This window comes from Crocodylus porosus, unplaced genomic scaffold (assembly GCF_001723895.1).
Source record: "Crocodylus porosus isolate Cpor-Errol unplaced genomic scaffold, CroPor_comp1, whole genome shotgun sequence".
NCBI classification, from domain to species: Eukaryota; Metazoa; Chordata; order Crocodylia; family Crocodylidae; genus Crocodylus; species Crocodylus porosus.
Window position 1 is genome coordinate 67,626,310 of NW_017728947.1, and position 14,141 is coordinate 67,640,450.

The 14,141-nt window shown below is 43.3% G+C and overlaps 1 protein-coding gene across 1 annotated transcript in view; it reads left to right on the forward strand.

The window, feature by feature from the left end:
• The window catches only part of G2E3 (G2/M-phase specific E3 ubiquitin protein ligase), a 41,709-nt gene that overhangs the window by 18,132 nt on the left and 9,436 nt on the right, over positions 1-14,141 (forward strand). The window contains exons 9-12 of the mRNA XM_019551929.1: positions 1,841-1,957; positions 4,223-4,347; positions 4,451-4,580; positions 12,587-12,733. Of these exons, the coding sequence (XP_019407474.1) occupies positions 1,841-1,957; positions 4,223-4,347; positions 4,451-4,580; positions 12,587-12,733 (519 nt within the window). The remainder of the gene's footprint in view (positions 1-1,840; positions 1,958-4,222; positions 4,348-4,450; positions 4,581-12,586; positions 12,734-14,141) is intronic.

Genomic DNA, 14,141 nt, shown 5'->3' on the forward strand with positions numbered 1-14,141 from the left:
CCCACATCCCCCCACATCTTAGTGTCATCAGCAAATTTGAACAGGGTGCTTTTTACCCCCTCATCCAAGTCACTGATGAAGTTGTTGAACACTGCAGGCCCGAGGACCAAGCCCTGCAGAACCCCACTGCCCACATCCCTCCTGGTCGAAAATGACCCATCCACCACCACTCTCTGGGTGCAGCCCTCCAGCCAGTTGGTGACACAGTCCCCCAGTTTCTTGATGAGAACGGGGTGAGAGACAGTGTCAAAGGCCTTCCGAAAGTCCAGGAAGATTATATCCACTGCTACCCCTGCATCTAAGGATTTGGTGACCTGGTCATAGAAGGCCACCAGGTTGGTCTGACAGGACCTGCTGTTAATGAACCTGTGTTAGTTGCTCCTAAGCATAATCTCCCCTGCTGGTCCCTCGTGGATATGTGCCAGAAGAATTTTCTCAAAAAGCTTGCCCAGGATTGAGGTAGGGCTAACTGGCCTATAGTTTCCCAGGTCCTCCTTCCTCCCGTTTTTGAAGGTGGGAACCACATTGGCCCTCTTCCAGTCCTCTGGCACCACACCAGAGCACCACGAGTGCTTGTAAAGCCATGCCAGGGGTCCTGCAATGACCTCAGCCAATTCCCTCAGTACTCTAGGGTAGAGATTGTCCGGACCAGCTGATTTGAATACATCCAGTCCTTCCAGAAGTTCCCTAACTAGTTCCTCACTAACCCTTGGCCTAGGTGCACCTCCCTTAGGGTTTAAGGGAGGCCCAGAGAGGGGGTGACTGTTCCAGTCCCTGCTTAGGAAAATGGAGGCAAAGAAATCGTTAAATATGTTGGCTTTGTCGTGTGGTGTGACGACCAAATTTCCTAACGTGTCCTGCAGGGGCCCCACATTACCCGGAACCTTCTTTTTGCCCCCTATGTATTTAAAAAAGGGCTTTTTGTTGTCCTTGATCCAGGAAGCTAGTCCCAGTTCCATCTCTGCCTTGGCCTTCCTGACTGCCTCCCTATATCCCCAAGCAACTGCGGTATAGTCCTCCCTGGTGATGGCCCCTCCCTTTAGCTTAGCAAGATAACAAAACATATACTTATTTATTCTATATGATTATAATTTTAAACCCATGATAACTTGATGATACTCATATTAGGAATCAGAGCTATTTTAAGTGCAGTTTGCTTCTTTGGATTACATATCAAATTTGCAGAGTACTATGATAAGATGCGTGGCATGGCAGAAAGCATAATTGTGGGGATTGTACATCAGATCCCATCATGTCTTTACTTGTACATCTGCCAGGGATCTAGGTGTTGACAATACCTGGTCTTCTTTGCAGCTTAACTCCTTCTGATCATGAAGGCTTCCCAGTTTCCCAGGACTTAGAGTGCCCCCAATCTGGGGAATGGGTGGGGAATATTGATCCTCTGCTCCTTTTGCTCTGCTCTGCTCCACTTCTGCCTGGGGACTGCAGTGAGTGAAGCAGGTGCTGTTCCCCACACCTTTACCAGACTGAGTGCATCCTGTTTGGGGAAGGGGAAGGTGCAGGGAGAAGGGGCAACTGCAGGTTAGAATACTTATACTGCTTCCCCTCCCAGAAAGATTTCTAGGAGTGGAAATTTCATTCCCTTCTTCTTGCCCTGCTGCCTCCTTCCCCTCCCCCCCCCCTTATCAGCTAATTGTTGTTGGGATACCATATAGTTGTATTATCTCAAATTATATTTCATTTCATTTACATAGCAATCACAGGTTAACATGATTTTTAAAGATTTTTTTTTAAAAATAATTTTGTTTCCTATTCCTACAAAGGCTAGAAATAAGATTATAACATACACATTTCTTAATCAAGTTTTCAATATTTACAGAGATGCATCCTGGGAACTCGAAGAGAATGCATATCAAGATCTTCTGCAATGTTACGAACACTGTGACATTAGAAGATGTCTCTGCAGAAATGGGAGAGATTATAATGAACCTGATAGGTATTAACATTAGCTTTTTCAGGTGGTATGTTAAATATTCTATGATATAGGTGGAATACTGGGCAATATTGTTGCTGAAAGTGGTGAAGTATCTTTTAAAAGTAAACAATGAAAGCTAAGAGTGTTTTAAAATACATATGAACATGATAATGTGAAATCTTAACATTTTCTTTTAAAAGTGGATAATCAGAAAAACATAAGTGTACCACGTTATAAAAGTTGGAACTCATAAAATAAGATTCATTATCCCTCTCCTCTTTGAAAGTGAAGCATGCGGCCTGAGTGGCACTTGTCTGGGTTGTGTGTGACCCACACAGTATATGAAAAAAAGGCAAAGTACTGGTCTGTGCTGCAACACCCCCAGCCACTCGGAAGTTGGACAGTCCTGTTCTACAAGTCTTGTTCTGAATGATCTTCGTATCTTTATCTTGCTTCCTTTCTAAACTGACTTCAAGCATCTCAAAGGACAACTTTTGTCTGTAATGACTTCTTTCTGGTCAAATTTTAGGGGCCTACATTCAGTTGTTATTCCTGACTTTTGTTCTGCTTCCAGGCTGTTGACTACCTTCTTTGTTTTTTCAGGTTCTCTGCATGCCTACATGTTCACTAATGTCCTTTTGTTAATGTGCATTACATTTAGTATCTTCATTGTGAAGTAAAAAGGCACATTAGCTAATTTTAAAGTGCATTAGCAAAAGTACACTTTTTGTGACACTTTAATGCACATTAAAATAGGCTAATGCACATTACAGCATATGTATAGATGCACCCTTTGTGTATTATTTCAGTATCTTTTCTCATTTTTACTGTGAAGTATTGTCAGGGCCAGTCCTTTGCCCTTTTTTCTCTGTCAAGAGACATTAATGTAACCTGTTTTCTTGCTGTAGCTATCTGTACTTCTACATATATTTCTTTTCTACCCTGGTTTGTCTTGATCTTATCTTACATTTTTCGCTACCCTTTCTGGAATATCTTCTCTTTAGTTCAGACCTAATATGCTTAGAGTTAAGTTGCATGTGTTATGTTTCTCTCTCTCTCTCTCTCTTTCAACATTATTAAGGTTTTACTCGGTGCTCAACTACTTTGTGTTTTGCATCAGCTAGTCCATCCCTCCTTTTCTGCTTTAAAAGGGCCATTTATCACTTCTGCCCACAAACATCTGTTCTTTCATCTATCTTGTCCATGAACAAGCAACATATATTTTCTGAACATATGTATTAAAGCTCCCTACTTCCTCCACTTTTACATGCATCTTGAAGACCCACTTCTGCTGTGGTGCCAATGGGAACTGACTTAATGTAGCAATTAAATTAACCTTGTTTCGTAGAACTGTGGCCATGAATCACCCAGGTCATTCTAGTTCTCAAGGGATTGCCTGTACCAGGGCTGTGAGACTCATGGCCTGTGGGTTGCATGCAGCCTACGGCAGGTTAATTTGCAGACACCATGGCCCTGCAAAGTTGTCATTTCTGTCTCTCCCCCCTCCTCGCCCCCCCCGGCATCACCCCCCATCACTCCAACCACAGCAGCAGCCATGGTCTCTTTGGGTTCCCCCTCTCTCTTCAAGATTCTGCTTCCTGCCCATATGGCACAGCACGATGTTACAGAGGAGCCTACGGCTAGGGAGCTAGGAGTGTGGGGCGCTGGGCCTGGGGTACCTGTGGCTCCCACTGATGTGGTCTGCACAGCATGCAGCCCCAGCTTCTTACAAGTTAGTGAGTCTTGGTCTATGCCATGGCAACAATATGTCCTGACACTAGAGGAGTTGAGCATGTCTCAGCCACAAGTCTCCTAGGATTGTGGGTGCAATGCCAGTGGCACCACACAGAAAAGATGAGCCATGCCAGGAGCTTCCCCGCCCCTGGGCCATCGCTGCCACCGCACTGCTCCCAGTAGCAGGGCATGGAAAAAAAAGGTTGGGAAACCAGTAATTTAAAAGTTGATAGGAGTTAGTCTATTTCAGGGAAGCTGACCAATGGGTCTCACAAAATGAAGAGAATACTAGCTGACTACAAATTGGTTGCCTCAGAAGGGCGCTAACTGCTGCATAGTAAAACTGATGTATTTTTCCTATTACACTCAAGGTTTGGCATCCTCTCTGAAAGAGAGAAGTCTACTAACCGAAGCAACCTAACTATACATCACTTAATTAAGCTTGTAAAACAATAACTGTTCTTAAGCTAAATATCTGGGTCAAGTTTACAGCCAAAGAGTTCTTGTATTGACATTATTGTGTTAATTCTAAATATAATGCGTTTCTTTTAGTGAATGGGAAATAAAGCGTTGTCAGTATTGCGGTTCCCGAGGAACTCATTTGGCCTGTTCCTCAATACAGTCATGGGAGCAAAACTGGGAATGTTCAGAGTGCAGAAGTATCTTCGCCAAGTCAGGTAATACATGAAATGATTTAATTTGATAAAGATGTTTAATTATGTTTTGATATGATTTGGGTTAACTATGACAGAACAGTAAAACAAAGATTTAATTGAACAGGGAATTACCAAAACCAACAAAAACGCTCTTTGGCTACTTCAGAAAAAATAGAAGGGAATGGTTGTTTGGACGAACCCTCTCCGAAGTGCCCCAGACAGTCACCAGGACCCCAGCACAGCTTTCTCCTCAGGTGTGTAATTAATCTTCATACTTCAAAACATAGAACAAACTACAACGTAAAAGAACATTTTATAGTTTGCTTTTAATAGTCTAGAATGGGGGTCAAAAATATGGGCCTCAGGCCAGATCCAGCCAGCAAAGAGATTTTATAAACAAAGTACGCCACATTTATATATCCTCCTGCAAAACACACACATGCACATGTTGCTTACTGAGGTAGGTGGCCCACCAGTAGTAGCTCCTGGTGCTGCAAGCCCAATCCTGACCAGCCTGCAGTGAGCAAAAAATTGCCAACCCTGAGTCTAAAATATGTGGTAGTACATTTATTCTTATTTTGTAGCAAATTTTACCTTTACCCTGTTGCAAAACTGATCATGCCAACCCTCCATAAACAAGTAAAGTAGTCAAATGTTTCATGAATAAGCTATAAATGTGTTAGTATTAACTCACTGATGCCATACACCAGTGGGGACTAGTCTATTTAACAGGTATGCAGTAAGGTAAGCCCCATTCCTTTCTTGAGTGCTGCACTGTCCAGTCATTGCTCTGCTTTCTCCTTCCTACCCTTTTCACCACTGTCCTCCCTGCCAGATCTGCAACAGCAGTTATAGAACACACTGTGTGGGTAAGGAGCAGAAGCTGTAGAATGGAAGGGGAACCTAGAGACCTCAGCTGCTGCAGTCAGAGCAATAGGGGACCTGGCAACTGAGTGGAAGCCTGAGGAGTTGCAAATTAACCCTTCAAGAGCTATGTGCTGCCTAGTACTTCCAGTTGCACAGCCTTGGCATAGAATAAATGATTACAAGAACCTTTTGTCTGATACTTTTTCTCTTCATCCAAATAGTAATGGAACACACTTAACTCTTTGCATATACAACAATGTGGATTCAATTGCACATAAGCTTCATAACTGCAAAAGTAGATTCTTTAACTAGCAGCATCTGTCGGGGTGACTGTGTGTCACTGAACCCCTGCATGCTTTTTTGCAAGATCATAAAGTGCAAAGCAGTTACAACTTTCCCTTGGTTCCTTCTTGCAGCCTATGGCAGTGCAAGCAAACGTAGTCCAACTTCTTAGACCTCTAATGTTAATAATTTTTTTCAGGTTCAACTGCTAATAATCATTTTTTCAGGTCACATTTTGAAATCCTTATAAACAACCTTCAATTTCAATTGGAAGGAATTAAACCTGTTTTGTTTTAATTATTTTGGCCTAGTCCTCCTGAACAGTACCCGATACAGTTTTTTAGAGTCTCAAGTAAGTAAAGTAAAAATTACAGGCTTGAAACCAGCGATGGGCTGCTTACTCCTTTAGCATAATGACATAGTAGGTGCCAGTTCTAGTTTGCAGAGAACCCACATCCTAAGCAAATGCTTCATTTTTGGCATTTTTAGAATCTGGGTTTATGAAACTTGAGATGCCAGACTGGTAATTTATCTCTCAGAACAGTCTATGCAAATGGTGTGGACTAAAAAGCTCAATTGATAAAAATCTCACTCACCAAAACTGGGTGAAAAGTAGCAGATTGAAGAAGCAGATTCCAGTTGTACCAAGCCTAAATCCAACTCCAGAAACCCAGCAGGACACCACTGGAGCCATGTCTGGTACTGATATGTCTCCTGTGACAGGACGGGACCTAGGGGTGCCATGAACTCCGCTAGCGCCCTCTACTGTGTCAAGTCGGTGTCAACGCACCCTCACCAATCTCACCCGCCACGTCGTTGATGTCTTAAGTGTTTAGGGGAGGCTGCCTTTTCTGTCTACTTTGGCTCTCTATCACCTTGTTCTTCGTTTGTTCTGTCAGCCCCTCTGCATGTAAGCTCCTCTGCCTCCCGTCCTCTAGTTGTGCCCCTGTCTGCTTCAGGGACTCTTCGAGCACTTTCCCCGGGTCACTCTCTGCCCGCAGTCCTTCATTTTCCTTTTTCAGCTCCTGAATTTCTTGATCCATCCTTTGCACTTCAAATTGTAACTGTGCAATCTCTGCCCTAGTTCCTTCTTCCTTAGCTCAGCTATCGGCTAGGTGGGTTTCAAGATACTGTACCTGCTGCACCAGTTCTTCTTTCTCTACCTCTGCCTTCTGCAACTGGGTGCGTATCTCTTCCTTTTCCTTCCCTAGGACTTTCAAATCTCCTTCCAGGGACAACCGTTGTTCTTCCAGCATTTCATAGCTTGCCCTGAACAGCTTCATCTGTTCTACCCCTTGCAAGGGCAACTTGTCAGTCTCTGCTGCTTGTGCTTAACTTTCCTGCAGCCTATCCTTGGCCTGTGCTCTCATAGCCTGGGCTACTTCCAGCTCCCATTCTAGCCAGTCTATTTCATCCTCTAGTTCCTCTCTCTTTCTTTGTTCAGCAAATTGGCTGGGTTTCTGACCTCCCTTATTCCTTGCCTGCATCGTCTTTATCTAGGCCTTACCCTTCCTGGGTCGGCCTCGGTTTTTGTCCTCACAAAAAAAATCTGGGCAATGGGTATAAACCCTTCAGACCCACTTACTGAGTCGTGGTCTGCCTTGGTCTGCCACTGCCTTACTATCAAACCGTCCATCACTAATTACAGCCCCTGTGTTTGCTGTCACTCCTTATTCAACGCACGGCCAAGCATTTCCCAGCCAATGCACCACTGTGACAGGACAGGACCTAGGGGTGCCGTGAGCTCCCCTAGCGCCCCCTACAGTGTCAGGTTGGTGTCAACGCACCCTCACCAGTCTCGCCCGCCACTTCTTTGATGTCTTAAGTGTTTAGGGGAGGCTGCCTTTTCTATCTACTTTGACACAGTGCCCTGATGTAACTTGGCCAATGCTCTGTCTAGTTGCCCCGGTGCACTCCAGCCTTACGGGCCACGCGTGGTTCCTACCACCACTGATACCACGCCCCAAGCCTCGCAGATGTACCGGACATTGTCTAGTCAATTCTTTTCTCCCCACCCGCACTGGGGCCTTGCCTCGCAGCTCATGCCCATGCTGGGGCCTTGCCTCGCGGCTCACAAATCAAGGCTCAGGTGGCCGTAGCTGTGCCTGGCCCCCAGACCCCCTTCTCGGGTCTTATGCCCCACTGGGGCTTCTCACAATTGAGACTCAGGTGGCTGTAGCCGTGCCTGGCCTCCAGTCTCTGCGCCCTCTCTGGCGCCAGGAACCCCCACACTACTGTGGAGCTCCTATGAGGCCTCCTTCAACCCCTACAGCTTCACCCAGTTCTCCAGTCAACAGTAAACACAAACAACCAGCATAATAACCCAAGCCAATCAGCTGTAATTCAAACATAAGCCTCCTGGCTAAGCGTAACTCTAAACAAACATTCTCTAACCCACACCATATCGTACCTGTAACTAATGACTTATACCTCCAGGCCTTTCTCCTTTCTTTCCTTTCAGGGTCAAGCTCTTTTCCTCAGCCTAACCATGCCCCTTCGACCCAGCTGCCAGTCAGGAGAGGGAGGGGGAGAGCACCCATAGCCTTCTGTCTCTGTTTTATGGTGGTCAGCCCTGCCCCTTCCAGTCAGCTGACACACCAGATGTTGGCCCTTAGCTCCTCCTGGTTGCCCCTAGCAACCAGCAGCTGAGCCCATACTACTGTTTTTCAGTAGCAGGCACCTTAGTGCCCTGCTACAGCTCCCAATACAGATAGAAGCCTTGACTGCACACAGTCCCACTCCTTAGCATAGCCAATAGAATAGGTGTGTCCATTGTTGTCATATCCAGAGTACACCTTCCCTCAAGTGAAGCAGGGCCCAGCCCTATATGGTCTGCGAATGGTACTACAGAACCATCAAGAAGAGTACAACTGCTCCACCGAGGTCCAGCTCAGAAGTGATCAAACTAAAAACATACTAACCATTCTAATGGCTGCAGGGTGCTATCCTGGCCCTCTGGGGATACTGGGAGTCATCTTATAATGCCTTAAGGCGGGCATTCTCAAACTTTGTGATACCACAACCCCAAGTACTGGATGGCGGGGGCTGAGGAGCTCGCACATGGCAGTCACTGCCACCATCCACCACTCCGCACCACCACCACCATGCACCAGTTCCCTGCACCTCTGCACGTAGCCCCTGGGAAGTTTGCAGCCCCCTTTTAAGTTGCTCCTTTTAAGATCCACAGTTTGGGAACCCCTGCCTTAAGGAGTTATTCATGATTATTCACTTGTTTCTTAAAAACTACAAGGACTTAGCTGTCAAAGAACTGGCACTGTTTAGTAAGAAAATTAAATATATCCCATATTTGCAGACTCCAGTACATTTTTTTTATGATACCTGAGAAGATGGGTATCTCTGGCATACCATAAGACCTTTCCTCAGTGTTGACACCACTGAACGCAACGCTGCTTTTTTTTTTTTTAACTATAGACCAAATATAATTCAGAAAAGTAGCCAAGAAATAGACAACTTTCCAACTTTTGTGTTTTATACATAAGGCACTGGTAAAGTGTTGGTAAATTTGACAGTTTGGTAGAGTTGCATCAAGATCAGTCTAATAAGCACTTATTTTTGGAAGCTATCTTTCACATTCCATGAGAGATGACTAAATATTACCAGTGTCAAATGAGTAGTGGTTATGGCCATCCAGTTGTTCTACTTACCTCTTTACATTTTGCTTCTTCATCTCTCTTCAAGGACACTTCTTACAAGAGCCATTGACAATTGGAGTTGCCTCACTATTCTATCATTTCTCATTTCGATAATGGGGAATACAGACCACAGCCCTATTCACCATGGTAGAGAATGCAAACTGCAGGAGAAGTATGAGTCCAGGATGGCTGACATTGCCTTTAATATTAGAAACTTTGTACCAGGTCAGACCACAGGTGTGTATAGCCCAGTATCCTGTTTCTGACAGTGGCAAGTAGCAAATGCTTTAGAGAGTGTTTGTAGAGGAGGGGTTTCAGATAAAACCCACAGGTCCCAGCTAAAGACCAGCCCTGCATGCTGCATATGGCATGTGCTGCCCCATAACCTGTGCAGAACGTTTGGAATGTACTTCCTACAATGCCAGTCCAGCCCTGTATGTAGGCTCTGAGGCCAAATCCAGCCTACAGACCACCTGTGCATGCTGGAGCCAATGCAGGTGCCACATAGTGTACACACCCCACCAGCCCCACATACCATGTGCAATCCAAGCCCTGGACCTGAGGCAGTGCGGGCTGTATGCAGCACGTTGGGCCGAACTCCCTATATCACTGCACACAACACAGAGAGCCAGTCTGGGCTTCACACTGCATGAAGCACCCCACCAAACTGGTCCTGAGCTGTAGCTGCAGGTTCCAGTCCGGATTGGGCTCACAGACCAACCCTACGCACCAGAGCCAGCATGCAGGGCCAAGCTGATATGGGTACCTCATGCAGTTCATACCCAGTGTTGACTTTGCATTCAAGTCACAGACCAGTGCATGCTGCATGCAGGGCTGGTATAGGTCATACATTACATAAGCTTCCCACTGAAGACACCCTGCACACTGGCTTCAGCGTGTAGGGCCAATCTGTGGGCCTGGTCCAACCCACAGACTGACCCCATACCTTGCATCTGGCCCGTGGGGTCAGCTGAGTTTGACCTCTGCCTATTGTAGAGGATGTAAAGTGATCCATCTCCTGTCTCAGCCCTCATTCTTCAGTAGTACTGAGACTTGCTCTGTGCCTTTCAAAAGGATACTTTTCATCCCTAGCATAATATCAAAGATCAGGAAGTACAGAGTTAATATCTTCATGACATGAATAATCTTAGTTGTCTTACCTACTATGATTGCTGCATCTTGGAACCATGACCAGATACTTTGAAAAGGCTTGTAGGCGAAAGTGATCCTTACCCAGAGCAGAAAACGTCTCCCAAAGTACATTTGGCAGGAATATCAGGCTGTCGCATGCCAGTCTTGAGCACATATTCTTCTCTCAGTCCATGGTCACAAAATTTGTTAAAGGTAGTCTTTGTGGTTGTCCTTGAGTTAGGGACTAATCCCTTCTCATGCCTAGGTCTGACCCCTTTGTGAACATTGTAGATGTACTGAAAGGCCTGGCATTTACATCCTAGACAGTTTACAAGATTATTCAGTGCATTCCTACCCGTTACCAATTGGCTAGTAAACCTCTCTTTCCAAACATCAAGCACACTGCAATAGAGCGCAAGTGATAGAGCTTATGACAGCATGGTTATGTGCTCATTTCAGAGATTTTGTAAAGCCACCACATGCTTTATGTTTGTTAAATGCTGGGCCCCTGGCACGCTAGTCAGCACAGATGCCAAGCTCAGAAGAGTGATATGACAGAGATGTGGGGTGGCAAATTTTCCAGTGCTTTATTCTTCTGTGGAAAATTTTCTGCCCCACATCTCTAACTTTAGTGAAAGAGAATGTGGTTCAAGTAGTTCTGAATCAGATTTGCCTCAGTCTGATTCTGAAATGGAACTAATAAGTAGTGCAAGTGATTCTACAGATAGTGACAGTGAAACCAGAGGTGCCGCAATGCCCTCAGTGGAAGAGAGTTAAATTCTGTTGAAGTAGATGAGTGGACAACCATGGAATATCATGCATAGTTCTCTGGGTGTGCTAAAATTAGTGTCTCAGCAGTTTTTAATGCCTTCTTTTTTGTCTTAAATGTAAACAGACAATGTAAGGGAAGTGCGTGTTATCATGTTTTGTCTTTAGATTTTTACATGTCTTCCAATAAAAATAATTTCTTTCCACATAAAACTTTGAATTTGTTTGAATATAACATTTAAACCACATTAAGTATGCTGAATTTGATTTTTTTCTTAATAAGATATTTCGGTTTGGATACTTGTGCTATTGGGACATAAGATTAACATGGGGGTACTTTTTTAGTTTTATTTGACTTGTATTTAGTAAACAAATATGCTAAATCTAATCATGCTCTATTTAGGGCATTGGAAAATTGTCCAGAAAATTTTCCAATTCAGAATTTTCGGGAAAACCCACATCTTTGATGATAGTCCTTATTTGACTGAGCTCTGACTCTTGCTTTCCAAGACTTCTTGCCAGTCACCTGCAGTAACATCCACACTGACGCATTCCAGCTACCACTGAATGAGGATTCTGAATAATGAGTAAACAGGATCACTATGATCACTATATGATCAAGTAGGTTGCAATACTGGCTGGAGGCATAGCCCTAGCAGGTGCCAGTATTTAAGAGTTTGGGCTTGTGTGCATGAGATGCATATGCACCTACAATGGGAGAAATGTTGGCAACTTGAACAAGTGTAAGATAATGCATAATGTGATTAAAGTTTAGTTCTAATTCTCTCTTAGAAGATGGGCTGCTGTTACCCAAAATAAAGTGGTAAAGTGATTTTTTTGGGCTCATTCAGTGCCAACTAGAATAAACAGTTCTGTGGCAAGAAACAGTAGTGCAATTTATTTCCTGTCACCTGGGAACACTGAATTTTGCAAAATTAAGTTTGCAATGTTAAGTGTTCAGTGTTGGATGTAAATATAAAAAAAAAGGTTGTCACTCTCTGGTCTGCCCTTTATTGTTTAATCTGATGCTTTCTTTGCCATTCACTTAGCCAACCCCTTGCCTTTGCTTTCAGGGCTAAACTGAATCACATGATTTGTTTTATAAAACCTGATGGGACCTTAAAATCTTGCTTACAAATTGTAAATAAAGAGAGAAAAATGATTGAAAGGTATTTCAACAAGGTGTTTTGAGCCAATGCTAACTGGAGCCATCTCAGGGCACAAAGCTATGTTTGTGACATAATGTAAATTCACTTTTTTCATATTAATGGTATGTAAAGATTTCCATGATTTAATGTTAGTGCTATATAGGGTATCAGTCTGGAAACCACAGAACTGAAAAAATGAAAGTTACATCATTTGCCCTAGAGTTCATTGTGTTTACCACCACGCTGCTTAACACTACATAGATCAGTGTTTCTAAGAGTTAGGCACTATTACTATTGCGCACTTTAATCACCATGAGAAAACGATACTGAGACTAGGGTTGACTAAAATAACTTATTAATCTCTAATGCACACAAGAAATTCACATGCATTTTTATTTTGTTTTCTGGTAGATTTACCCCTTCCAGGTCACCAAAAGTACTGTGCCAAAACAATTTGACTCCTTGTTCCCGGTTAGATCATCCAGCATCCAATAGAATGGTAATGTCCATCTCCCCACTGATCAGTTCTTCATCCAGGATTCAGTCAGTGAGGAAAAAGTAAGCTAATATTTCTGTTATACTGAAGCAGGGGGTTTTTTAGCTTTCATTTTTATGCAGTGTTTCCTAAACGTTAGGATGCAGTATATTGATGGTTACAAAATGGAATGTTTAACCTAACTTGCTGAAAATCTGATTTATGCCATTGTTTGTGTTCAGCAAGTAAAAACCAAAAGTAGACAGAAAAAAATACATATATAATAGCTTAACTAGTGACTAGAAAAAATAGGCTTTTTTCTTCTGCTTCTGTATTTTATGTCCCTCAATTCATGGGTTTATTTTCAAATAGCTTTTCAGTGTTTGGATGTTTTCTGCATGCATGCTTTTTTTTTACTATAACCATATGCTTCCATTAAAAGATACTGGAAATCAGCCTAATGGCAAAATACCATTTTTACATGTTTACCAATTTTGAATCTCCCCATTGCATTTAAGTATGCACTGTAATTGTAATGCCAACCTGTATTTTGTTTCTCTCGTCTAGCTTTTTGTCACAAGTGAGTTTAAGATAGCTTCTTTAATGTAACATAACAGTGCAAATCTTGAATTTTGTCATAGTTGTCTTGTTCACCTTTCATTGTGGTTTTGATATCAAAACTGTGGTTTTGATATCAAAAGGTTGGTGGAAAAACACTCATGGTTTCTCAGGACTTCATCTTCCATTCAAATGCATTTAAGACAGATGAGGAATGTCTTTGCCCAATTTGTTAATGGATGTTGATGTTTTTATTTTCTTGCCTATTTTTGCTTCTGTGATTGTAGACAACAGTATTGTTGAATGATTGCTATGCTGACACTTCCTGGCGAGTATGTACAACTCATTTACAAATGTGCCTTTAACAGACTCTCAGATTAGAAGCTTTTGTTTTTTTCTTATAATTTTTTGATATTTTATTTTTTTAAAATGTAGAACAGTGGTCAGCAGTGGTTTTTAGGCTGTGGGTTGGAATGACTTCAGTTTGAGTTGGAGGTGGGGTGCTAGGACCTGCCTACTGCAACATGGGAAAGGTGAATGCTGATGAAGCCCCACATCTATGAGCCATCTATGAGTTGTACTTTGCCTTCACCTATTTTAGAGCAATAGTTTGAAAAGAAGTGGCAATAATTTAGTTATGAAGATAAACATAACTACTAAAGCTAAGCTAAACAGGGTTAAAAATGAAAAGCTACAGAAATAAATGGCATTATAACACATGTACACACCCCTCCAAACCATACCCTACTGCGCCCCACTCCCGCTTCCATAAGCAGAAGGACCTGGCCCTGCCAGCACACACCTTCCAGATGGAGAATGCTTCTAGTTTCATAGTTTCTAGGTCAGAAGGGACCTGAGTAGGTCATCTAGTTCGACCCCTGCCATGGCAGGAAAGAGTACTGGGGTCAAATGACCCCAGCAAGGTGTTCATCT